Source organism: Passer domesticus, chromosome 16 (assembly GCF_036417665.1).
Source record: "Passer domesticus isolate bPasDom1 chromosome 16, bPasDom1.hap1, whole genome shotgun sequence".
NCBI lineage: Eukaryota > Metazoa > Chordata > Aves > Passeriformes > Passeridae > Passer > Passer domesticus.
Genome location: NC_087489.1, coordinates 8857064 through 8884090, shown reverse-complemented (window position 1 = coordinate 8884090; position 27027 = coordinate 8857064). Strand labels below are relative to the sequence as shown.

At 46.4% G+C, this 27027-nt stretch overlaps 1 protein-coding gene across 1 annotated transcript; it reads right to left on the bottom strand.

Annotated features, from left to right (window-relative positions):
* Nucleotides 1-666: 666 nt before the first annotated feature.
* PRPF6 (pre-mRNA processing factor 6) lies at nt 667-24462 on the bottom strand. Its single transcript, XM_064391302.1, has 21 exons — nt 24267-24462; nt 23151-23319; nt 21956-22074; nt 21382-21460; nt 20569-20745; nt 19607-19762; nt 18892-18986; nt 18046-18202; nt 17675-17837; nt 14737-14855; nt 13847-14065; nt 12404-12526; nt 11446-11567; nt 10182-10320; nt 8946-9065; nt 7535-7711; nt 6646-6779; nt 6092-6183; nt 3974-4088; nt 1873-1999; nt 667-1176 (listed from the first exon to the last, which is right to left on the bottom strand). The coding sequence occupies exons 1-21, from the start codon at nt 24335-24337 to the stop codon at nt 1024-1026; spliced, it is 2826 nt and encodes a 941-aa protein (XP_064247372.1). The 5' UTR covers nt 24338-24462; the 3' UTR covers nt 667-1023.
* Between the last annotated feature and the right edge of the window lie 2565 nt (nt 24463-27027).

Sequence of the window (27027 nt, the reverse complement as noted above, 5' to 3'; positions counted from 1 at the left end):
ATCCACAGACCTGGATACAGCTGCTATAGCCTCAGGTGTAAGACAGTACAGCTTCTAATTCTATGATCACAAGCAAGTCAGGAGGTTGGGGTAAAAATAGTACACATCACAAGTGTAGAAAATTGAAGACAGTGTACAAAGGGTCCCAAACACAAAGCTTTCCCTCTCTTGAGTTTGCTTTTTTCTATCTGCACTTGGAGGGAGCCATCCCAAACCTCCCAGCCACAGGCAGTCACAGATGTGTAACAGCACAGCCTCCCAACAACTCTAAATAAATGTTCTTCCTTCAAAAGGGCTTTCAGGGATCGCTGAGTTTGGCCTTGTTACTTCAAACCACCACTGTGCTTAATGAACTCAGATACCTAAAAGAATAAGCTTTACTATATACATTTAAAAATTGAGGAAAAGTTCTCTAAAAATATGCTTTTGAATTTGACAAAATGCTCCAGCTGCTCAGGTTGGAGGAAGATCTCCAAGCTGTGCAGCTGCTTGTTAGCAGAGACCAAACTAAAGCACCTAAAGAAGAAGAGCCAGCCCAGACCTTTCCCTGTGCTGCTGGGCTGCTCCCAAAACTCCACCCATCTCCTTCAAGGACACCCCGTGTATTCCAACAGCAACAACCCAGATCTGCTGACAAGGAACCAACATCAAATGGGCCAAACACTAAAGGGGGACAGGGAACACATGCCAGGGCCAAGAACAGAGGGACTGCCACATGTCAGAACCCATACAAGCGCTAATTAAAGCTAGTGTTTGCAGGGGGAATCAGGAATCAACATGGAAATGCCAACAGAGCCTCACAAGACTGCTCCTGCCTCCTATGTGACACCAGCTACAATGTCCCCATGTGCTGCAGAAGCTGATGGCCATGCTGGGGAAAGAAGGAAGCAGCTTTTCCTTTTGGGAGAAAGTTCCTTCCTGTCATCATCCATGTCCTGTCCTTTGAAATCTGTGCCACTGAAAGGGCACCACGAGCAGGTTAAGTCCTACAGGGACCTCTGAGGCAGCTGAGGCCAGCACACTCTAGAAGGTATTCTTCAGCTTGGCTGCCACAAGCACAAGAATCTCTCCAATCTTCTTCTGCCAGTTCTCTATGTCCTTGGAGACATCACACCAGAGCTCTCCGTGGCGAGGTTCAGCATTCTCACAGCGCTTCCTCACCTCTTCTTGTTGTTCCTACAGGGAAGAAAAACGACAGTTTGTCCTGGTTTGTTCCAGAACACAGCCAAAAATTGAACCCTCCCTGATTCAAACACTCTTCTGAAAATTATGCTGGGGTTTGGGGTCTGTTATTTTCAAAGGAAGTCCAAGTCAAAATCCAGAAGCAGCAAGTCTCCTGCCTGGCTGAGCTGCAGGTAAGCAGGTTTTGGCTTTTAGAGAGAAACTGCAGCAGAAACTTGTGCATTACCACCTGCAAGAGCTGTGTCAAGTGAAAGGTCTCGCTGAAGTCAGAAGATAAACACCCCCATCATTTCAGCAGTAAAAACTGCTGTAAGAGATTAGAGTTGGCTGTTCCTCTGGCTGTGTTCACGTGCAACCTGTACTCGACACTTGGGAAGAAACAGCCCCAGTTACACAAATCCAGCACCACAATTCCAGCACAATCCCTCCGAGCAAGCTTGAGTTTTACAAGAGGAAGATTCATTGCAGAGATTTTTGCATGAACCAGCAGGACTGTGGACAGCAAAGCAGCCTGAAACACATCTCAGCTAATGACAGCACCTTTGAAAAGCCACCACACAGGCCTGTGCATGCTCATTCCTGACCAGACATGACACCCAGCCTCCCTGTGACCACACAGGCAGGAGCAGTGGCAGTGTGCTCAGCCCAGCACTGCAGCAATCCCAGGGCTGGACAACCCCTCACACTCACCTCTGTGCCGTGCTGGAGCTCAAATTTGTAAAAGAAGGCCCAGGCATCCCCCAGGTCAGAGTCGATCTTCACCGTGCGGTGGAACCACTCCCTGGCCTTGGTTATTTTCCGCTCGCTCCAGAACAGCCTGGTGGGAAAAGCAGAGGGGAGCTGACAAAGTCTCACTTTAGAGGAAGATGGCAACCCACAAGAGCTCCACCTTAAAGGCTCTGCAGGTGTTCCAGTTCTCTGCTCTCCCAGAAAGTAAGCAGCAGATTTTTAGGCAACTTGCAGATCATCCTGCCCCTGGGAAGGGAGTGAGAGGACTGAAAAGAACATCCAGCACTTCCTATTCACTGCCCCACTGTGAGGCAGGGGGATAACTTGGGGGATAACTCAGCCCCAGGCACAGACAGGCTCTGCTGAGAGGGGAAGCATTACAGAGCTCAACCTTTGCTGCCTCAATTGCTTTAATTTTGCTGTTCTAGACCTGGTGTCAAAGAGACAGGATTACATGCCCACATCTATTCCCACTCCTTCAATTCCTTTACATTTCAAGTCAGTTTCAGCATCTAACAAATCTAACTTCCAAAAGATGGTAACTGACTGCTGTATGGACACATGCTCACACCTACAAAGCCTGCTGGAGTGGAATGGAGCAGACCTGCCTTGTCAGCCCCATTTTCCAAGGAAAAACAAGTATGGAAGTTTCTGCACTCAAACCCAACCTGGCACAGCCCCACTGCTGCCATTTCATCCAGGCACTGGTCAATGCTGAAATTTCTCCCCAGTAAGGAACCAGCTGAGTCAAGAGTCTTTTGGTTTCACTCCTGTGCATTAAAGAGTTCATTTGAGCTATAAGGTCTTTATCAAATCATCCACCCCTCATAAAGAGCTTAGCCTGTCATAAAATTATACAGCTTATGTGATTGTTTTTAAGCCCTATAATACTCTTGATTGTTCTGTGTTAAATAAACTGTGATTTACAAGAACAATGATAGCAGAGGTTTAACACCTGCAAGTAGTGGCCATTTTCAGGAACATATTTAACAAAAGTTTGTCACAGATGTGTGACACTCTGTACCTACAGAGACAAGTCCTGATGGGTGGTGGAAGCTGTTTATGTTGGGATTAGCTGTTAAACAGCCCGAGGTTGCACCAGAAGGGGCCTGGGAGCAGTTGCCATAAAGCAGAAGTTAACATTTTTCTCACTTGCTGCTGCAGCTGAACAAGTCAGCTGTCAGGATCTGGCAGAACCCAGTGTTGCAGTCACTGGAGTGTATCCTACAGTTTTCTTTGGCTTATAAAGAAGAGTTGTGAAAGAATTGGGCAACTTCGAGCAAAATGTCTCCTGTATTAACCTCTTCTGCTATTCACAAAGGGAGAAAAGTAAGTTTGTTTCCATCACAGCTGCTGTAAGGCTGTTCACACATCAGAGCAGGATGTCAATTCTAACAGTGGGTTTTAATCACTGGAATTCTCATGACTCAACCTGGACAAGAAAACAATTCCTAATAGATTATCTTTCTATTTCAGAGAAGCAAACTACAGAATGGTTGGTGGTTTGCATTCTGGGAAAGGGCACAGCTGAAGAACACTGACACAGGGGACATTCAGGAGCAGAATATCTAGCTCAGAATTTAAAGACACCTGACAGAATCTAGGATAGAGAGAAAAGATGAAAACTACACAGTCAGCCACATAAAGCTTCAAAAATAACTAAAAGAAAAAGTCCCTATGTTCACAGATAGTTAAAACATATCCTGAACCACTTAACAAAGCCTGGTTCACCTGACAGCACAGTGACATCCTCTTCAAGGGACAGAAAAAAAGCAGCTTGCAGGGTGCCAATACCCAGCATTGGCTTTCTGTGAGTGTATTGCTGCCTGTGCCAGTCCCAGACCCACCAGAACAGCTCGAGGGCAGGCTGACATTCCCCACTTGGGATCAAGGGAGAGATTTGCACAGTTACTAGGAGACAGCTGGAGAGCTGCTCCTTGCTTTGGGACTCATTAGAGCTGCTGCAGCCAGAATCACAGGGCTGTGCTGGAGTGCAGTGTTCCATCCTGGAAGCAGCCACACACAGACAGATATTTTTACTGCATCAAGCACAGAAACTCACTTGGCCACAGCCAGCAGGACGTGTGGGTCATGTTCACACTTCTTGAGAGCATCCACACTCTTGGTCTTTCGTTGCGGTCGCGCTTCAAGGAAAATTGCTTCTGACCACAGGATTCCTTAATCAAATCAAGTAGGAAGATTGTTTAGTGCTATTTTGAGGTTAATTCTCCACACCCTGGCATCAGGCTAGTGCTGTGCATCACAAGCAGCAGTACAGTCCCCACCCTGGTGGTTATTCACCCCCAACCTCATCCCAGACCATTCTTTCCACACAGATACTTCATTCAGTACTCTGAATTTTTAGCTACTGTGTGCACCACACTGGAGCTTCAGCTCTGGGGGTTTCTGTACCACAATTCCTGCAGCTCCAGCATTGCCTAACCCAGAGCTCAGGCTTCTCAGATGAGACACAGCAAACTCTGGGACAGAGAGGGCAAATCAGCATTCCCAAAGGGAAAGGTATCTGTCTGATTGAACAGGCAACTGCAGTGGCAGAAGTCTCAAAAAGTGCAAAGTACAGTCTGGGAGCAGTGTCAAGGGTGCTGGAGAGCACCACAGTCTTATTGATGCTGGCTCCACACACATTGATGAAGGACAGAGCAGATCCAGGAAAGCTGGGTTTAATCCCTAGCTCCTCTCACTGCCAAAAGCAAGGAAGGAAACATGCTCAGGGGAGCATGAAATCTGCAGTTTCTCATGTCAGCCAGGCACACCTGATCACTTCAAAGCAAAGCCTGAGAGCTGGTGTCTGCCAGGACTCCATCAAAGCACTCTCACTTCCCATAAACAGCACCATGGGAACACACACGAGCTTTGATAACTGCAGTGATGGACAGGAGACAGACTCTCTTCTCCTTGCTCTTTACATATAGGATCACAAACACCATAATATTCCTATTTTATTCTTTGTGCAGCCTGCCACCCACCAGGAATCAATTCAGCAGTCGATGGACCCAAACCTCTGGTTTACATGACTGCAGGTGGCCAACCTAGCCAAGTCTGCAGGCTTTGATTATGGTTTGCTGAGGTCTAAGATAAAGTTGGAAACAATTGTTTAAACAAAAACTGAGATCCTGCTGCCCATTTCCATAGCAACAGGCAGATCTGTAAAACAGCCTGTGATGACAAACACTCATTAGGTCATTCACAAAAACAAAGCAGGATTTTGGGTGGTGCAGCTTTGGTGACCCACTTGCATGGAGAGTACCTTGCAATGAGTTTTTAGTGTCACAGAAGTCACTTAATTCCCAATTATTTTACTGAGACTTAAGCAGCCACCAATTAAACACCCTTCAAAATCTAGCCTGAAGGCAAGCCAAGCCTTGCCCTGAAGTAAGTTACTACAGTTTGTAGTTATGTGACATCTTCTCCCCAAAGACGTCAACATGTTTAAATAATTAAGTCTTCGTGCAACTCTGCCCCAAAATAGGGATGTGATAGGCACTTAATCCTCCCATCCCAAGAGGCAAATGTTTCCACTGCTGGTTAGAACTAACTGACTTACATCACATGACCTCCTAGCCTTTTCTTACATGAGCTAAAATAATCAGAAACCAGGACTGAACATTTATGGTTCATGATCCTCTAATCATGACTGTGGTGGAAATTCACTGCCAGCACAAGTTATTAAACTCACAGTGGTGCAACCAGTGGAGGCAAACCAGCAACTGGGAACCTCCTAAGGCCAGCTGTACTCTAGAGGGACAGGGAAAACACCATTCTTTTTCCACTGAAATTCCTAACTACAAACACTGAAGTGTCTTTGTTTCATTTTAAACCTTGGCAGACTTCTACCAGCTTCCGAGAAAAGCCCACCCATATCCAAGATACTTTTGCAGGAAGCCTGGGTACAAACTGTGGACCATGGATCCAATAATATACTGGGTACTGCAGAAAAATGGAACAACACCAACCCATGACCCCTCAGGTGTGAGAGAGCACAAAGTAACTTGGATTGTTCTCGAAGACCTTCAACATTTCCTTTGCAGAAGGATGACTGCCAATTCTGCAAAACACCATATTCTGAGACCTGTCCAGAAAGGACATATTGGGAAAAACACGTGCTTCTATCAACTGGGTAAAACAATTGTGTTTAAGGTAGAAGTGAGATCCAGCTCACCTGAATTGGGGCACTCTTGCAGTGCCTTGGCCATCAGTGTGTTTGCAATGTTCTTCAGCCCAGCTCGGTACTCCAAGCGCACAGACTCCAACCTGGTAGGGAAGAGACTCTGATGATATTTATGACAACAGCTGAAACAAACACTGATGAGGGTCACTGGAAACTGAAAACATCTGCCCATATTCTGAATATGTGTAGGTGACTGACATCTTCCCATTCCTCTCCATCTAAAAATAAATGTGACTTTTATTCCATAATGGCCCTGATAAAAAACAATCTGAAACCAGGACTGTAACAGCAAGGAAAGAGCCCTGTGCATGCTCTGTGCATTACAACTGTCAGTAAAGAAATAACTACTTCCCAGATCCTTAGAGCAGCTAGCCAGGACCACCAAAGCATTTCTGCTATTCAGGGAAGTTATTAGTCCTGAAGAAACTCCAGGATGGGCATGGTCTTAAGGCCCAGGTTGAAACGGCTGAGATGATGTGAAAGAGCTGTCCTGAAGAACAGACTGAATCTGTAGCCCAAATTCAGTTCAACTCCACACAACTCACCAGAGATCTGGATTCTTTGGATTCTTCAGGCGAGACTTTTCCAAGATGGCTCTTGCTCTAGTCAGCTGCCCAACTTTCTCCTCCAGCCTGGACAGCAAAAGCCACAGGGGTATGGAATGGGGGCACTTCTTCAACTGTTTTTTAAAAAAAAAAGTATGCTCATAGGTAAATTTGAAAAAAAATCTTGTAATTCCTATAGAAAAGAACTTCCCTCCCTATATCCTCCTGGAGAGTTTAGCAGAAGAGAGACTGAGTTGATTATGTCTCTCAAATTTCTCCAGTTAGTCTTACAGCACAGAAGTGAAATTTTTCCTGTACCCAAAACAGTCAGGTACATCGGGTATGACTGAGCTATCCCAGCAGTAAGAGAAAGAACACACCTCCCTTACCTACAATTTGTGCTCTTCCTGCAGGTGGAGGGCTCTCATACATCCCCAAATCACAGCAGAGTGTGCAGGGAGTCATTAGGATATGGACCCTGGCAGAAATCTGGACTTTGAGCATTCATACCCAAGGACACCAATTACCATTTAAAAGAGAGAGTAGTGCTCTGTAGGCCACCTCCTTTCACAGTGTGCATCTAAGAGCTGCTGAGGAAGATTTTCTTTTACAAGTTCTGGTTTTAGTCTTTAGAGGTCTTAGAGAATTACTGTGCAAAGCCTTTTTTCCTGCCTGTGAGGAGTCAGGCATACAGAGAACTCTCTCAAGCAAGAAAGTCCATCTTGCATATGGGTAATGGGCAAAATAAATTCTTGCTTATTTAATTTTTTTTCTTTTACTGTTTTAACCAATGACAGAAACCATGTCTTTGGCTCTCCATTTTGATTCAAAGAGAGACATCTCTCCATACCAGCAGCACAAAGCAAACCTGCAGTAACATCCATCTTACCCCTTGATTATAAGCCTCCCGTGCTTTCTCTACCAGCTCTTTTTGTTCCTCAATTTGTCCTTTCATCATCCACAGTTTGGGGAAGTCCTCATAGTGCTTCAGGGCTTCCTCACAGAGCTCCTGGGCTGCAGCAATGTTCCCAAGCACCCATTCCAACTTCACAGACTTCATGAAGACCTGGGAACAAAGCAGAGCTGTTTACCACCAGCAGCCATTAGAAAACCATTTATCTGCCAAAGCAGCAGGTTCCCACTTTCATGCATCCATTAGAATGGCATTGATTACCTACAGTTTGAAATAAAATAAAAATTTAAATATCAGAGTTAAATAATAGCGGGAACAAGTAACAATAAGAAAGGTAAATGCAAATACTAAAGGAGTTAGAACAGTGTGATCCACCTGTATCTCACCTATTTACATAATTATTAACATAGATCTGGCATTTGCATTACTACAGAATCATAGAATTGCTTGCATTGGAAAAGTAGTATTTGCATAAAGAACACAGCTTTAACAAATTAACAAACCTGAGCCTCCTTCCCCAGCACAATCTGACCTCCTCAGATCCAAGCTACCAAGACAACCTTTTCTTACTTATGGCTTCAGGCTCTGTTGTCCTGCTCATTACAAACTGGTGCATGTACTTTTCTGTCCCCCAAATCCTTCCTTCTGGCTATGCAGGGAAGTCACAGCTATGAGAAATATATTACAAACCAAAGGCTTTCTCACTGCTCTTTGATCCCCATCCTCCCCATTCCCAAACTCCCCCACTGTGACCTCACAAGAGAGGCATCAAGTCTGAGAGAAGAGCCTCAGCCCCAGCTACAGAAGCTCCCTGGCTCAGGGAGGAAAAGGACAGTTAAAAAGATGTAGGATGTAACAACAACTGAGGGGGAGGAACGGAGGACAGAGAGCAAACTAACTTTCAATTTACTTGGACAAGTTAAAATGCTTTTGTATGAAGAGCTGAAAATGGACAGTTTATCATACCAGAGGTATCTGGAGATAAACACAGGAGTGTAACTTTAAGCACCAAACCACCCCAGAGCTGTCTTTAGTAGAAGCATAAGTGAGTCTTCTGTGAAAGCATTTTCTCTTTTTTCCAAGACGTGCTTTTATGCAAAACAAACATTACACAAACAGCTGTAAACTGGGAATTTCCTGACTTTTGCCATTTGTGTAAAAAACCAATTGAAACCCTTCACTTGATCCTAGCCTTTTTTTCCCATCATGCCACGACTTTGTGTCGCAATTCGAAGCGCTCGGCAAAGCGGCCACATGGCCCGGAAGGCAGTGGCAGGGAGCCACAGGGTCAATCCCTACGGCCACAGAACTGAAGGAACTCCTCCTTCCGTCCCAAATCCCCCGTGGCCAAGAGGCCTGAGCCTCTCCACCCTGCACAAGTCCTTACCCTTGCTGTGGGGGCACTGCTGCGAGCCTTTGCCAGCAGCCTCCTCGCTCTTTCATACTCATTGTTCTCCGACTCGAGCTTCACGGCAGCCAGCCAGATCTCCTCGCTGTTGGGGTTGGCCTGCAAGAACACAAAGTGACAGACAAATGCACACAGTGAATCAACAGCAGATTTAATCCTCTGTTTGATCCAGATTAAAATTGAAATCAGAGCTTTGTCAATCCACAGTAGGATTTTTTTCAGTGTAAGCTCCTCCCAGTCTTCTTTGACCTTTGAAGTTTATAGAAATCCTCCAAAACAGATGGGCAACACAAAGATATATGCCAGTTTAGAAGTTGGATGCTTCTCAATTGTTGAAAAGCAGTAATGCTTGATCTTCTGAACTTCCAGTTTAAATACTGAAAACATCACAGGGTCTGCCACAATGAGACCCTCATTTATTACCCTCAAGCAAAAAAGCTGCAGCTTCAATTCCCCACTGAGGTCTGTGAAAACTCTTCCAATAAAAGTCATTTCAGTCAAGAACTTTTCAGCCTAGTAACAAAGAGCACCGAGAAGAGATTAAGGAAGTATCTTTTACCTTCCAATTCAGGACCTGTCTTTCTTTTTCTCACTTAGCTTTTAAGCCTAATTCCCAATGTTAGAAACACTTTGCCTATTTTTGCTACAGCATCCAGCAGGCAATTCCCTTCATTAGTGGGTTTGATCCAAGACAAAAGTAATGCAGTGACCTCATTAGGGCAGACCACAATCCTTCCCTTGAGGTGACCCAAGACAACAGGATTTTGATCCATGCCTGGGGTTGGTGGGAGTCATGCTAGTAAAACTGATGGTTTGCAAACTCATAGAATCCCAGGCTGGTTTGGGTTGGAAGGGACATTAAAGATCATCTCATCCCCATCCCATGGGTAGGGATGCCATGCACCAGACCAGGCTGCTCAGAGCCCCATCCAACCTGGCTTTCAACACTCCCGGGGATGGGGCAGCCACAACCTCTCTGGACAACTTGTTCCAGCTCAGAACTGGTGTAGAACTACTAAAACAGCAGTACCACAGCCTTGCTTCCAGCTCGCTGCTATTTTACAGGAGAAAATTGTGCCACACAAAGCAACCAAAGAACAGCGGAAGTCTCCATCACTCTGAAAGGCAGCAGGAATCAGGTGTTGACAGAAAAAGCCTCCTCAGTATTCTTTACCTGTCACATTTAACACCTTCTGACAAGTGTAACAGACCCACCTGGAAAGCCAAGGCCAAGATGCTTCTGGCTGCTGGCACATCTCCTGCCAGCCACTTGGATTTGGCTCCCATGAGCCACAGCACCTCTGCTTTGGGACAGTGAGCAACAGCTCTCTGCAAAAGAGCCTCCAAGGATTCTCTGAAGACAAGAAACAGCAAGTTACAATCCCTCCAGGTACTGCCAAAGGCGAGGTCTCTCACACCAGTTCCACTATCACTCGGTGTTATAAATATTGTTGCAAAGTCCAGTGTTGTAAACCTTGATAAGTTGTTTCATAACAAGGAAAGGGTGGGGTCTTTTTTCACAAGGGTTCTGAAATCAGCATTCCACAAACGGCTCATTGTTCAGACACCTTTGATAGCCTCTGTGGAAAGAGCCCTCACACAAATAGCTCCTTTCACTTTGAAAGAGTCATTCTGCTTAACAAACCTTACTAGAAGCTGAGACAGGAAGGTTTTCAGAATTATTAGATGAGGTTGGCTTGATCTTATGCAATTTATTTTTTTCTCCTCTGGCAAATACACTTTTCAGGTAGAACATGGGGCTTAAAAGCCAGCCATCACTGGGAAACATGGAAAAACAACATCAAAAGAGAAGGTATATTTGTTCCAAATAAAAAAAAAAGGCTTGAATAAGGAAGAACTCAGCATCTGCAGTCACTTTGATAATATAGCCCTGTTGGCTTTAATAAGGATGAGTCCACGTGTACAAGTGGCCTACTGCAGAGATTGTTTGCTTTAGTCTAAGCTGTGGGCAGAAAGTTTCTGACATGTAAAGCTTTGTGAATAAACTTTAAAAAGAGCCTGAGCTGTAACAGTGTAACAGCAATCTTAATTCAGAATTTGATACACATTCACAGTGTTTAATCAGAAAATACCAGAGATGCTTGGACACATTAAGCTATGAAGTAGTTTGTCTATGAAAACCAAATAAAACACATTTTAGGTGATTTGTAGCCCTATATTTTTCCAGAGATGCCTTCTCAAAGACAATTGTTCCTACCTTGTCTCTTCACAGCTATTTTTACCACATAACCCCTATTGCCAAAAACCATTTTATGACTTCATAAAACTTAAGGATGTTCTGAGCACAACAATAACAAAGAAGGTCAGACCTGCAAAAAACACCAGTGAGTTTCAAACAGCTGCACTAACCCTGCACTTGCACCACACCAGGGACCAGGCTGTGGTTTTCCCTCCTCCCCAGCCTGTCCCCCTGTCACAGGGATGAAGCCCTCACACAGGGGGTGTGCAGCACACGTACCTGGTTCCATGGTTCTTTTCAAAGTAGGCTGCTCGCAGCCACACACTCTTCTTGCTGGGGAAGACTTGCAAGGCATAGGCATAAATGGCTCGGGCACACTCCAGGGCATTATGAGCAACACACTGAGGGAAGACAGATCAGGACTAAGTCAGCTTAGGGGAGCACTGGAATCGAGAGCAAGCAGGAATTACACATGCACAATTCAACCCAGAACTCAGTAACTCGGTGTAATCCATGAATTGAGGCATTAATAGAGAACAGAACACTCACAATCAGCTTTTTAGAAGGAAGCAGGGAAGGAATTTCCAAGTATCCCTCTACAGAGCACAAGAATCCTTGGCCTTTCAATGGGACTGACACTCACAGGCCAGCTTGAAACATCAGCAAGGCATTGGAAAGGATCTCATGTTAGCACTTCATTTTGTTATTTCACAGGCAAAACCCTAAGCACCACAGCATGTGCCCCCCACTGTTCTGAGCCCAATTTAAGGCCAGTGAAGTGGGACATTTCTCATGCTGAAATATGATTTAGTTCTTAGCACATGTTCAAACTATTCCCCTAAAGCAAAAAAAGCCTGGTAAAACTTTTACCCACTCCCTTGTCCAGTCTTACATTAACTCCTGACTACAATGGTTATGCCTTGAAACTCAACTCCCAGATCCTTTACTCATAACTCAATCTCTGTTGATGTCTCACACTCACAAAAAAAAATCCACACCAAGTTAGCAGACAAGCTATACCAATATCAACTTTTTGTTTAGTAAAAACTCAAATCTGAATAAAGCTCTGTAATAACCTCCTGAGGCAGAGAGTGGCCAAAGGCAGGCAGGTGGTGTGGGAGTCACATCCACTTTCACTGACAAAGCCATTTCCAGGCACCAGTTCAATTTCCTCTAATGAAAAAACACAAATCCACAACAAAACAAAACCAAAAAGCAGCATCCCAGCTGGACATACACTGTCTGCATCTTCCATCCAGGTGTGTTTCCGATCTTCCTCCTCGATCCCGATCCCGATCACAGCTCTCATGATTGCCTGGCATGTGGCCACACTTCCAGCTTTGTCACATTCCTCGGCATCCTAGGAACAACAGGAAAGCCCTGCTCATTCTGAGAGCTCAGCACAAGAGGTTGAAGTCTGCAATGGCAACTCCTCGTGCACAAACACAGAGACACTGTGGTCACTGCCACAGCACAAACACCTCATGGCCCCAACACACCCTGACACTGAGCAGGAGCCTGCAGCCACGAGGGAGTGCTGCAGCTGCACACAGAATCATTCACAAGCTGGTTAAGAAACAGATCTCATCAATTCCATCCACTGAAAAGGTGGCAATGTGTGATCTTTCCGGACCCAGCTCTCTTCCTACAGCTCCACAACCTTGGGCTGACCCAAGTAGGGACCTGGCCAATAAAAAATAGCAAAATTTCACAAGGAAGAACTGTAACATCAAGACTACTGACCTTCTTTCAGCTTTGAGATGATTAAATCTCAATAAGGGCTTAGCAATAATTAAATTTAAGAGTATCCCATCAAGCAGTGTTAAGTCAAAGGTGCAAAGACTCTCACCAGACCATGTATGGAAAAGTGGAGTTTCCTGACACCCAAAGCTTTCAGAAAGCCAAGCATGTCTTGCTTAAACTTGTTGAAAAGCCCTGTGATCAAATAACAGAAATGGAGCAGTTCTAGTACTGAGAAGGAACTCAAGAACACAATGATGGATTTTTTTAAACAGAAGTTGAAATTAACCTTTAGTTGTTTTACTGCTGTAAAGGAAGTCTGAATTCTTCTATATGTTAGCAAGGATACCCATTTAATATTAAATACATCATTCATTGTCAATGCCCTTAAGCAGTATAAGATTTTGCTGCCTTGACCCACTGTAAATTATTTTAGTAGGAAACTGCTTTAAAGACTCACAGTCAAGCAAAGCACAGAATATATTCAGGAGGAAAGAGCTTCAGTACAGGACTAACAGAATATTTCCCACATGCTGCAAATACAGTATTTGTATTGATTTCTCATAATGCCATTTGACAAAGACTTGTGGGGCAAACAAATACCTGTCAAGCCAAAAGAGACATATGCAAAAAAATACATAAATCCTTCACTGAAGGCTTTAAGCCTCCATCCTACTTAAGGCAGCAGCTGCTTCAGCTTGAAGCTCCTTATCTTCCATGACAGAAGCAAACCAGACATTTCTCAGCAAAACACACGTGATGTTACCCCAGGGTATCACTTATGGCCTTGACCCTACTGAGTTTTTAATCTCATCTCTTGTCTCTTCACAGGGATCTCCACTGACACGCCAGGTGCAAAATGACTCTGTCCCACAACCAGCAGCAGCCTTCAGAACAGAACCTGAAGAGTCCCCCTGGGCCTTCAAGACTGAGCACATACCTGTATCCACTGCTCCCTGTTGATTTCCACCCCGTTAGCCCTGAGAGATGTGATGGCTCTGTCAATGATTTTCTCCACCATCTGGGTGTTTCCATTGGCTTCCTCCAGTTTGGCAGCAGTGATCCAGATGTGACGATCGGTCGGGATATTCTCCCGGGCTTTGTTAAGGACTTTACGAGCGTTCTCATATGTCTCCAGCCTTGCCAGAGCCAGCCACAGCTGCAGAGCAACAAAAGATGGATTTGAGATGAGAACAAGGAGATGACAAGGCTGCTGTATGGCAGTGTCAGCCCACAGAGATAAGCAGCTTCACACTGCTTGCTACTGGTTGGCAACAGTCCTCAAGCACTGCAAGGAGGCTGTGGAATACCAAAGGAGGAGAGGAGAAACAAGCTGCTACTGCCCTTGAAGCTCAGTCCTGATCATCTCTGGGTACCATCCCCATCTGCTGGGCTGTTAGACTCCTATTTTCTGTTCACATCACTTCTCTAACAGCTGCACTGAACACTCTGGTTTGGTGTTTCAGAAATGAGTAACTTTTAGATTCACCAGGTTAGATGTTCACTTGTTTTCCCAATTGTCAAGGCACCACACATGGACACAAACAGGGCTCAGTGCCTACAGCAGGCACAGCTGTGCACTACCATGACTAACCTAACAATTACACACCAAAATGAGGCATGTAATGACCACCAGACAATTAATTCCAAGATAAAAAAAAACCACCTTCCACTACTCATCATATCCTTCCCACTGTGGCACAAAGCACATGGGTGAAAACCTCGTGTGGAGAAACACTGCTCACCCTGCCTTTTGCCTGCAAAGCTCTACTGCCAGCCTGAAGCAGGGTGTAGGGGTTTTTTATTTCACTTTTTTTTTTTTAAACTCACTTCAACACTGGTTGGACAGCACTCCACAGCCCGGCTCAGCATGATCCTGGCATCCTCAGGTTCCTCCAGCTCCACGGCTGCTTTCCACAAACGCACCGAGTTTGGAACATGCTCAAGGGCTAGAGAGGCAAAACAATTATGTCAATAATGATAAAATAGTTTACCAATGAGATCTGTATTTTCTAAACATGATATAATAAAGGATTTGTGCTATTACAAGGAAATGTCCTGAAGGAGGGAAAGGAGGGAATTTACTTATTTGGGCTCTTGCTTCAACAATGAGAATTTAAAATCAGAAAATAAAACACTTAATCATTTTAATTGGAAACAGGTTTTGGAGAGCCAAGGGCTTTTTTGTTGTACATGCTGTAATTGCATCCTCCTCAGTAAAACACCTGGCTGAACAAAGCCTCCAGTCTCAGCAAATGAGCAGATGAAGATCTTCAACTGGGCAGCTTAAATCACACCAGGTCTGCCTTTATAGAAAAGGAGCATCTTCAACACTAACTAATAACACAGCCTTGTTCCTTACATGATTACACTGCCCATTCACAAAGTTTTCCTGTGTGTCTCTCCTGACAGCTCAATGGACCCCAGCTTCACTTCCCAAAAAGCTGTTGTCCTGCCATGCAAATATAAAACTGGGATGCATAAAAACTTAAAGGTCTCGCTGACACTAAGCCATGAGTACCCAGTGTGCTTCCAGCAATCCAATATGGACTCCATCTAATTAGGATTCTTCAAGGCTTCTTTAATCTTGTCCCACAGTTAGCTGCTGCTGGTAGAACTCATTCTCTGCAGCCTGTCCTACATGTGCTGTCTGAAACATTAAATGCTAAACAACAACTTTCCTCAGCCCATCTCATTAAGAGAGATTGAGAAACCAAAGGGGTTTTTTAGCCTTTTGTCACTCCAATTTGCACCCCAGACTGCTGAAATCAGCTGCATTGCAGCATTACTTCCACTGCTTCCATGGTGACTGTACACAAATGTGCCATAGTTACAGAGGACTGAGCACATCCCTCTTCAATAAAGCAAGCACAATCACAGGGACACAAAAATGGGTGGGAAAAGGCATCTAAAAGCACTTTGGAACTAGCTGGGCTTCCAGGCAAGGCTGTTCTTTGAGGCATTGATGTAGAGGCAGAGGCACAGTGCTGAGCCTCAACTCAGAGCACATCCCACCCCAACACAGAGATCTACAACAAGCATTAACTATTTGTCTGCTAGTCTACAGCTGAGATTTTCCTGAAGAATTTAAGTGAGTAATGTCAGCCTGCAGGATCTGAAAGCATCACTCTGCAGGACAGAACATGTTTTCATAAACACAGGATTTGATTTTTAGACCTCAAGCTGTATTTCAGCCACTCAGATTGTTGGGTCTTCAGTCAAGACTGAGGCTTAAAAAACTCCAGAGATTCTGCTGGATGGTAGGAATGCACACAGCAAACAGAAAGGAGAAATGCATTATGAAAGGTCACACTTCAGTGACATTACCTGGCACTCAGGCTTTCTTATTTTGAAGAAATAATGGGCTATGCTGCCACTTATGGCTCCAAGCTCCATATTACTGATGCTCCCTAGGCAGCAGAGGAGCACTGTGAAGCTGTTAACAGGCAGAAACTGGGAAGAGAATGACAAATCCAGTTCCATTCCACTAACAGCTATGTACCAAGAGATTAGGTAGGTGGTTCCAAAAACTGAATGTTTTTCTCTTCATAAATACAGTGTTTGAAGCAAAGCTCAGTACTTAGTGGGTAAGTCACTGCTCTCACACAAGACCCTCCCCTACCTGAACTGGGCTCACAGATCTATTTCTGCTCCTTTAAAAGCATTTTTCTGTTCAACATCTGTGACTGCTCCTGAGAAGGACATGCAGTGTCACAGGAGCAGCACTTCACACCATGCTGCACTGCAGAGTCAATGGATTAAAAAAGCTACTGAATAGTTAATATCTGAACTGCTTAGAACTTCAAATCCAGCACCTTTCATCCAGATGTACTAAGAGGTCATTTCACTAGAGATCTGCCATTTTACATGCAAGAGGTAAGAGGTGGGAGGCAACTAATTCCTTTGAACCTAAACCACTCAGTACTGCAGACTGCTTCACAATGAGTCAGTAAATGTATTAAATCCAGGCCCTTTTCCCTGTCTAGATGAAAGGCAGGAGATGTAACTAATACAATTCAGTAGTCTTGAGGAAACTAATCTCTACTGATACAGGCCCAGCTACTTAAAGTAATCAATAATTCATATTTTGAACCTAAGACCTGGGCTCAGGACAACACAACAAACTGCTGTTGAAGAGATCTTTGTTTGGAAAGGACAGTAATTCCATGAGAGGAAAACCTCCAAGTGCAAGCAATCCAAGAAAATGTAAGGTTTCAGGTAAGCACCACAAAAAAAGGGTTTTTATCCTTTTGTCAAGGACAAAACTTGCTACACTAAAACAAATCCTGCAGCTCAACAGGCTGAATGATATGAGAACCCCAGGACCTCTAAAGCTCCTCCAGCAGCAGCTACTGAGGTGTCTAACAGGCTACAAGCAAGCAGGAACAATCAATTCAGGTATCTTTTCCAAAAAGTATCAAAAGGTGACATCTAGAGCTCCTTTTTATCCTTGGAACACATTTTTTTAATTGCTTTCATCTACTTATCTAATTGTGATCAAGCTGGAACTGGCTTAGGTAAGTGAAATACCATTTTGGAATTGTTCAGTACCAGCAGCTTTCTGCTGAAGGATGTTTTACAAACACTTCAACACCTTTGTTCTTTGGCTCAACAGCAGCAAGTTTCACCATTAGTACACAAATTGTCAACTTTAATTCCAACAAGGAAGCACAAAAACCCACCTGAACTTATGGCCACATCTTGAATAACTTACAACACAATACAGAGAGTGCAATGCCTTCATTCCCTGAGCCCAAGGAGCTCTCACCTTTCCTAAGGACACGTTTCTTGGCACGGATGTCTGTCTCCAGCTCTGCTGCTCTGATGTAGATCCGCACCGACTGCGGCAGGTGCCGCACAGCCTGGGCCACCACAGCCTTGGCTGTATCTCCAGGCTGAAGCCGAGCAGCTTCCAACCAAACATCTTCACTCTGGCAGGAAAAACAACCCAGCTTCCTTTACATCAGAGCAACAGTATAAAGGCACAGCTTCTGGCTAAGCAGGTGTTTTGTAACACAGAAAATAGTGAAGCTGTATCAGGCAGAGCCTGAGTCAAGCTTAAGAGATTCTGCTGCTCATGAACCACAACTTTTTCCTACTATCCCACAAGGACCAGCAGGGAAGGAAAGCAATTCTGACCTTAGGGCACATCTCTGTTCCTTTCATGATGAGGTTTCGAGCCACCTGGAGCTTGCCAGTGACCTCCTCCAGTCGGGCTGATGCTATCCAGGCTGGTGGATGATGAGGATTGGTCTCTCGGACGGATTTCAGAAGCAAACGGGCTTTTTTGATATCACTAAAGGAGGAGGAAAAACAGGATGGAAAATTTTCAGTACATTGGGAAACAATTCTCCTGAATCAGGATGTGCTCAGATGCACAAGTAACTGTGACTTCTAATTTTTCCATATTGGAGACACAAATTACATTCTATCAAATACACACCAACACAGCCAGATCACAGTGAAAACCAGTTTAGTATTTAAACAAGATTTTTGGGAATTACAGCTGGGCACTTGCAGCCAGAAGCTGATAAGCCCAAGCACTGATGTAAGTCAAGAATAAGCATCAATATTTGCACATACTGCTCTGAGTTAAAGAGCAAGTCTTTATGAAACACATGTCAAGCCCCAGGCTAAAGAGGCTCTCAGAGGTCGTCAATCAAGCCTAAATTAGCAGCACACAGGTACAATTAACCAGGTTATTTCCTGGCTGGCAGGCAGCCACACACTGCCATCACTCTGGCATGGAAATAGGGATGGAATGGAAACAATCTTCACAATTGATGCATCCAGGTCAGATGCTAATACCTCAGCTGAAAGACTAGACCAGATCTCATGTTAAAAGAATTCATCCTCAAAAACTCACCTGGTATTTCTTACAAACTAAATGCCAGCTGAAAGCACCCACTCAGACAGATTTCCATTTACATGTAGGATCAGTGCCATTGCTAAGAGGATAAATCTGTTAATCCTTCTTAAACTTACTTGATATCTCCTCCGTGTGTGGGAATCATGGAATTCAAGTCTGTCAAGTATCCTTTTGGGTCCACTACAGTCTGGCCACTCACAGAGTCTGACACCTGGGAAAGTCAAGCCACAGCTACTGAAATGACCACTCACAGCCCCTGAACAAATAAAAAGACACTGTGGCTCTACAAAAACCCTAAATATTAATCTGTTCCCAAAAGCAAGGAAAGAGGAAAACACAAAGCCTTGCTTATTAGTTTTTTTCTATTTCCAAAATACACAATTTTAATATTAAAATCCTGACAAGAAGCAGCTTGGTGATAAGCAGTCACCCAAAGGTCTTGCAGCCCTGCCAGCTAAAGGCATTCCTTTTAGAATAACCAGATTTAGATGAGAAAATCAATGATAAAGAAGGCAAAAATCATTCTTTTGCAGTAGTTTGTCCTGCATGCCTACACAGGTCAGAAGAGATGCTTCCATTGGTAGAATTACCTGTGCTGTTTGCCTCAAGGGCACCTCTGCTATAAGCAGGCAGTCTGATCTCCCATAATGACCAAGAATTCCAGGGCCAAATCAGTATTTCTCAGGAAATTCTATTCATTTTGAGGGCATAAAATTTGGGGAGAGTGACTATAAAATTATGTCAGAGCTCAGCTGTTCTTGGATCTTCTAACTCCCAAGAGAATTTAAAACTCTAAAACCAGTGACAGATCCTGCTTTCCCACATCCTTACCTGGCTTAGCCTCATATCCATCAAGGTGTTTCTGGCTTGGCCAATCTTCCTCATGTCCAATTCACCTGTCCCAGGTGTCATCAAGCCTGGTGTCATCCCTCCTGGGTATGGAGTATTCAAACCCCCTGGATACGGAGTATTCAGTCCACCAAATTGCTATTAAAAAATATATAGAGTGAGAAAGTAATTCCTAAAACCTCTTCTGAGATGTCAAAAATAATTCAGACTATTGGCTGATTTGCACTTCCCCAGAAGCTGCAGGACACAGATGCCCAACCCCCACAAGTACTTCTGATATGGCTTCCCTGGATCCCAAAACATTTCTCATACAGTAATAACCAACCTATAGGTAATTACTAAATTTTAGTCAAGTCAGTGAAATAAGCAATGAGAAAGTGAAAAATTCAAGCACAGGCATCTGAACTTGGCACATTCAAATAAGAATACCTGCAAAGAAGTCCCATGGACACCTGGAGCCAGTCTAGGGCCAGTCAGCTGCTCCTACAATTCTATGGCCACAGCAAACTCTGGCCACAGAGCAAAAAGCTAAATTACCTAATTTTTAGTTGACTGAAAGACAAACAATTTTTAACACAATCACCCCAGAACTATGCAAACCATTACGTGAAAGCAAACTTGATTTTCTGTTCCCTTTTGCAAGATGTTGTTGTCAATGAAATGGTTATGCTCACCAAAACTATCACCATCCTGAATTCACCAAATAAGAAAAGAAACACTTTCTTCCATCTTTAAAACAAGAACCAGGTTTTCTCTGCTTATCCCCATGTTTTCTCTGGTAATGGCTGTGCACTGAAAGTCTCCAGGATGTTTAAACACAAGTTTAACATCCAGAATTCCTTTGGCATATTCACAAACCACACCGAGTTTTGGTCAAATCCCAGTTTAACACTCATCTCCAACCCAGTCTGGCCACAGCTTGCCCAGGTTTGCTGGGTACTCACAGTCTGGCGTGGGTCCACTGAAGTGTGATTCTCCCCTGACTGCAAATGCTTTGCAAAGAAGCTGTCAGGGACAGGAGTCAGCTTCTCATAGCGAGGATTCCTCTGCCGCTTGTTCCTGGCATCCCCGACCTCAGGAATACTCAGCCACTCCTCCTCAGTAACCTCTGCTAATTTCCGCTGTTCAGACAGGAGTTGTCATCAGTATTTGCTGCAGAAATGGCTTTTGAAGTGCTCTAACTCTTTAATAGATTTATTTTCTTGAAATAATTCAAGATCAATTAAACATTTAAGGGTCAGATTTTTCCCTAATCCAATGTACAAAAGAATTAGATGCATTTAATTGGAATTTGGTTCTAGTCCAGACTGAGATTCCAAATCAATTTTGTTATTAGATTCAGTGCTACAAATGCTCAGATTAATCCTAGTGCCTGGAGCATTGAGTGGTTTATTACTAATCATTAGACAACAGTTTAAACAATACATTTTACTTAAAAGAAGATTTAGAATCAGGAGATTGTGCTCAGCTACTCCTGCAATGCCAACAAGTTATCTGTTTCCCTCAAAGACAGAAGTGTAGCGCCTTCCATAAAGCACAAAACAAAAATTGCCAATATCAAAATTTGCACAAAATTCATTGCCTTGTGTACCCACATGAACAGTGTTTATCCTTTCAACAGAAAGTGATTCTAATCTGGAGAATATCAAAGTACTTTGCCAACACACAAAATCTGAGCAAAGAAACACACAAAAAAGAACACACAGCCACCTCTTGTGACTCATAAAAAGTCCCATTTCAGACATTTTTCTCCTTACTTTCAAGTCTGAGAACTGCTGTTGAATTTTGGGTCGTTCCATACGGTATTTCTCTATTTCCTCCTTTTCTCGTTGTTCCCTTAGGAAAAGGAATATTGAGGTTATGCTCAAAGCAACATTTGGCAAGTCTTTAATCAAAATGTTGACAAAACAGAAAAATGTGTTTGGTAAGAGTCAGGGCATTAAAAAAAAGGTATTTTTTCCAAGTTTAGATTATCAACATTATAACAAGAGATCCTTTATCAAATAAGACAGTATTATAGTGTAAAAACAGACACCTCCAAGTCAACTTCAGTCTCTGACCTCCTCTTAATGAGAAGTGACTTTAACAAGTAACACTGTTTATAAGCATGAGGTGACTTCTCTAACAATTTCCACTCAACTGTGCAGTCTGTGATGCATCAATACCAGTCACTCAGCATCTCCCCACAGCATCTTAATGAACTACAGTGACTCTTAATTAACTACACTGAAGTAATTTAACCACATCCACTATGAAAGCAAGTGGTGCAAAATACCTGTCATCCTCAATTAAGCAGAAAACACCCCCTGCCAGTGCTGCAGCTCATCCTACCTCCTTTCCTTCCTGCGTTCATCCATCCTCTTGTCCAAAGCTGCATAAATAGCATCTGCTTCTTCATCATCTTTTTCATAGGGCCCACTTGAGAACAGGCTCCCAGCGTAGCCATTGAACTGGGAAATTGGAGAGAGAGGGGGAAAAAAGAGGGAAAAAAGGCAGTTTTTTTAAAGTTCCTGTTATGTTCCTGCAGCAGCCAACAATCACCTGAAAATGCATTCCCAGGCTGCTTCTGACAACACTGCACCAGACTAACACATCCCTAAATAACAGCATCCTCCTTCTACCACCCCATGGTGGTGTTTATTCTCCCACACCATTTGAAGCAAAACTGCCACAAAATTGCTTCTTTCAAAATTGCTCCTCTCTCTGAACCACTTCTCTTCAGCAATAAATGAGATCCCAGGATAGAAGAGCCATTCTCTTCCATTAACCACTTTCTCTTTTTACACCAGTGAAAGCAAGCAGAAAGAATATCACAGCATTCAACCAACCAAAGTGGGACTTAAACACAAGAGACGACACAGGCCACTCAAGGACAATATATGGAACAGAATCACAGTCATTGAGGTTGGAAAGACCTCCAAGATCATCAAGCCCAATCTTGTCAAAGCACACAAGCTTTCATTTGTGAAGAATAAAAAAAATGCAACCCCTGAAATGCTTAAACTGATTTTTATTTGTATTTTCCCAAGACTCTCAGGGCTCTGTATCAGTAATTAAACCACAATCCACGGAGCAAGGCCACAACAAAAATCTGTAAGCACCATGCTATTGTGCATACTGAGGTATCAATAAATAAAAAAGGAAATGCTGCCTGCAAACTACAGGAAATTCTGGGTTTGAAGCCTCAGCTAAGAGTGGGGGCTCTAACTGACAGAAGCAGAGGTCACAGTCTCAAGCTGCACCAAGGGAAATACAGCTTGGATATCAGGAAAAAGTTTTTTACAGAAAGAGTGATAAAGTTCTGGCATGGCTGCCTGGGGAGTGGTGGAGTCACCATCCCTGGCTGTGTTTAAAAAAAGCCTGGATGTGGCACTTGGTTTAGCTGAGGTGTTGGGGCTGGGTTGGACTGGATGATCCTGAAGGTCTCTCCCAACCCGGTGATTCTGTGAGTCTGCAGCAGGAGCAGGAGCTCAGGAACTCTCGTTCCACCTGGGGAACAGCACCTGCAGCACGATGAAAACCTCACCTCGTCGTAGTTGGTGTCATTCAAGTCCTCATCGTCATCATCTGCAGTCTGGTTCTTCTTCATCTGGTCGCCCACGGTCCTCTTGCCGGGCGGGGCGTGCCGGTCATCCACGGGGTCGTTGGCGTCGCGGGCAGGCCCGATGTCCGAGCGCGTGGTGAAGCCCGTGGCCCTGCAGGGACAAACCAGGGGCTGCTCAGCCCACGGGCACGGCTCACAGGCAGGGACAACGCCATTCATTTGGGAGAATGGCATCAGGCACTCCTCATGTCCAGCCAGGGGAAAGACGGCCTTGGAATCGTGGAATGGTTTGGGTTGGAAGGGACGTCTGGGCTCAGCCCATTCCAGCCTCCTGCCACACCTTCCACACCTTCCACACCTTCCACAGTCCCGTCCAACCTGGCCTCAGACACTCCCAGGGACTGGGCAGCCACAGCTTCTCTGGGCACTCTTTTATAGGGAGAACTTTTCCCACAAATACACTGCAACCCCCCAGCTCATGGCTCTGCCAGCTATCCTGGGCACGGCCTCCTTCCTAAACTGTCTCTGGTTCTCTCAGCTGGCCCTGCAGCTGTGGGGCTGGGGTCTGGGCAGAGGGATGGGGCAGCTGGAGCTCCTCTGAAGCCCCACACTCGCCTGGCAGCACCTCGTGGGGCACAGGCAGCAGGATCTCCCCAGGGAAGGCAACAGCAAATCAGTGGGGGGCGAACACAACTCACACCCAGCAAAGGACACCCTAAAAATGGTCCCAGCCGCCACCAAACACCTTCACTGTTCCCTCAACAAAAGGGATCAATGATCATTGATCATTTTCCAGACGGTCCCACGCACACACAGCCACAGGATCAGGAGGGACACACTCCTTTGCCGCTCTGAAGCAGCCGGGAACTCCTCCTCGGAGCCGGGCTCGCTTCTAAACACGAACCCGCCCGGCTGGGGAGCGACCGCGGACATCAGGAAGGGACAGCACTGAAAAGGGGCCACCCCGAGGGCACGGGGATGAGCGGGGCAGGCGGCGGGACCCAGCCGGGCAGCGGAAGGGCTCGGGAGAGCCCCGGGCCCGGCGGAGCCACCGGGCTGGGAAGGGACCGGGGCCAGGCCAGGCCTGGCGGCTCTCACCCGCGGCCCAGCCCCGGCACGTAGCCCAGGGGCGCGGGCATGCCCAGGAACGGCTTCTTCTTCTTGTTCATGATGGCGGTGGCGGCGAAGCGACACCGAGGCGAGACCGAAGTGGGACCGGAGCGGAGCCGGGAGAGGCGGCCGGGAAAGCGGCGGCGGCGGCGGAAGCGGCGGCGGGGACAGGCGGGGCTGGCCGCGAGGGCAGAGCGGCACTTCCGCTCCCGCCCGGGAGCAGCGCGCCCCCTGGCGAGGCGGAGGTCCGGAGGCGTGGTGAGGAGGACTGGGATGGTGAGGATAGGAAAAGTGGGGATGAGGATGGTGGCGATGAAGGTCATGGGGATGCTGAGCCGTGCTGTCATGGAGTTTAACATTTACAGCAATTTGTTGTTTTCATTGTTATCAGGACACGAGTAACTGCTCAGGAGCATCCCAGGCGGCGAGCGGCCCTGCAGGGAGCAAAGCTGACACTTCTGAGCTGTGTTTGACAACCCCCGGCCAGAATGGGGCAGAAAAGGGGGGGAAAGGGTCAGGATCATGCCAGGAGGGCCTGGAGCTCTGGGTTTGGGACAAAGGATCAGGCCTGAGGGCCTGGAGCTGGACAAAGCCCCGTGCTGCTCACCTTGTGTCCCCCAGCCCTTGCTCGCAGGGCCGTGAGGTGCCAGCCCTGCTTCCCCCTGCTAAAAATACCCAAGCCAAATCATCTCTGGGAGCAGCAGCTGGGTTCCTGCTCGTTCCTTCTCAGGGTGTCCCACTTCCAGCTCTGCTGTGTGGTGAGTGCAGGGATGGCCGTGCCAAGGGAGCCCAGGGTGAGGGGTACAGAGCTCACGGAGAGCTCCTGCGCTCCTCCCTCCTTCCCAAAGGTGTCCCAGGAGCTCCTGTGCTCATCCCTTGTCCCCAGGGGGGTGTCCAGGAGCTCCTGTGCTCATCCCTTGTCCCCAGGGTGTCCAGGAGCTCCTGTGCTCATCCCTTGTCCCCAGGGTGTCCAGGAGCCCCTGTGCTCATCCCTCCTTCCCAAAGGTGTCCCAGGAGCTCCTGTGCTCATCCCCCCTTCCCAAAGGTGTCCCAGGAGCCCCTCCCTGTGCTCATTCCTCATCCCCAGGGTGTCCCAGGAGCTCCTGTGCTCATCCCTTGTCCCCAGGGTGTCCAGGAGCCCCTGTGCTCATCCCTTGTCCCCAAGGTGTTCCAGGAGCTGCTGTGCTCATCCCTTCTTCCCAAAGGTGTCCCAGGAGCTCCTGTGCTCATCCCTTGTCCCCAAGGTGTCCCAGGAGCTCCTGTGCTCATCCCTTCTTCCCAAAGATGTCCCAGGAGCCCCTCCCTGTGCCCATCCCTTGTCCCCAGGGTGTCCAGGAGCCCCTCCCTGTGCTCATCCCCTGTCCCCAGGGTGTCCCAGGAGTCCCTGCCTCAGTTTCCCCAGCCGAGCCCCTCTCCCACCCCCACTCGGGACTAACCCAGCTGCCGCCTGCGGTGACCCTGGCACCGTGTCCAGCCGCACCAGAGGGGCCGGGGCTCACAGAACAGCCCGGGCCAAGGCAGGGGCAGGGCTGGGGAGGGCACGGGGCCGTGCGGGCTCGGTGCCACCCCGCAGCCCCTGCCAGCAGCAGCCCTGCCGCTGCTGCCGGGGCTGGGAGCAGAACCCAGCTGCGGGAAGATAAATAGCCCCGTTTCGCATGCTAATGGCATCCCCACCCCCAGCCGCTTCCCATCAATCTATTTTTGGTTTTCGCTGGAGAAAAAAAATAAATAAATAATTAAAAAATAAAATCCCTTTTGCCAAAGGGTTGGGGTGGCAGAGAGGGAGGGAGGCTGCAGTGTCCCAGCTCTGCTGTCCACCCTGGAGCCCAGGGGAGCATCCCCAGCACCAGGGAGGGGTGTGGGACCCCCTGAGCCCCCAGCCTGTCCAGTAAGCCTGGATCCCTCTAAATACCCAGGGCTGCATCCGTGTTCTAGCACATCCAACATCATGGAGCACCAGTGGGCTGGGTGTGGTAAATTTGGGGGGTTTGGAGGTAAATTGGGTTCCCCCATCCTGCCAGAGGATGAAGGACTAGGGGAAGCCCATCAGGAGCCTCCCTGACCCACGGATGGATGGATGGGGACAGCAGGGAAGAGCTCAATCTGTGCTGAGGCCCTGAAAGCTGCAGGAATTTCACTTTTGGGATGATCTCCTGAAAAACAGAGCTGAGGTGAGGGATGGCAGCAGGGTGACCCCAGGATGGGGCTGGTGTTAGGGCTCTAAATCTTCTCCCAGCAGCTCTTACACAAGAAAACTCAGAATAATTTACAGGTTAAGTAAAATCAACCATAAATGAGCTTTAATCGTCTCTGGGGGTGGTTGGTGTGTCCTGGTGAGTGCAGGGGAGGGCACTGGCTGTGTGTCCCACCCAGAATGGGCACAGAGGCACTAGCAGCTCTGGGCTGGAGCACGGCAGGGGTGAGCTGCTCAGGATCCAGCCCTCGGCCATCCTCTCCAGCCCAGCTCAGCTTTTTGGGCACTCCATGGGTTTCATTTTGCTACCCAAGCCTGGCACTGGGCTGCTGCAGGAACATGGCCAAACGCCCAACGGGGTAATTAATCAGTAATTATTCTGATTAATGCCACTGGGGGGTGGTAGGGTGGGAAGTGAGGTGGGGAGAAATCCCTGAGCTGCTCCTGGGATCATCAGGATCAGCATCATCCCCATGTGGAAAGGAGTGAGGCATCTGCACTGTGTGTTGCTCTGTCCTCCCAAAACACCTTAAAGCAGGGAGTGAAGCAGGAAGA

What these genes read in the sequence shown, in the direction of transcription:
- PRPF6 (XM_064391302.1), bottom strand. Translation starts at nt 24,337, where the DNA reads ATGAACAAGAAGAAGAAGCCGTTCCTGGGCATGCCCGCGCCCCTGGGC. An exon ending in TGGATATGAGGCTAAGCCAG is followed by an intron (nt 18,987 to 19,606) that starts GTAAGGATGTGG and finishes TGACTTTCCCAG; the next exon opens with GTGTCAGACTCTGTGAGTGG. An exon ending in ACACACGGAGGAGATATCAA is followed by an intron (nt 18,203 to 18,891) that starts GTAAGTTTAAGA and finishes CTCCTCCTTTAG; the next exon opens with TGATATCAAAAAAGCCCGTT.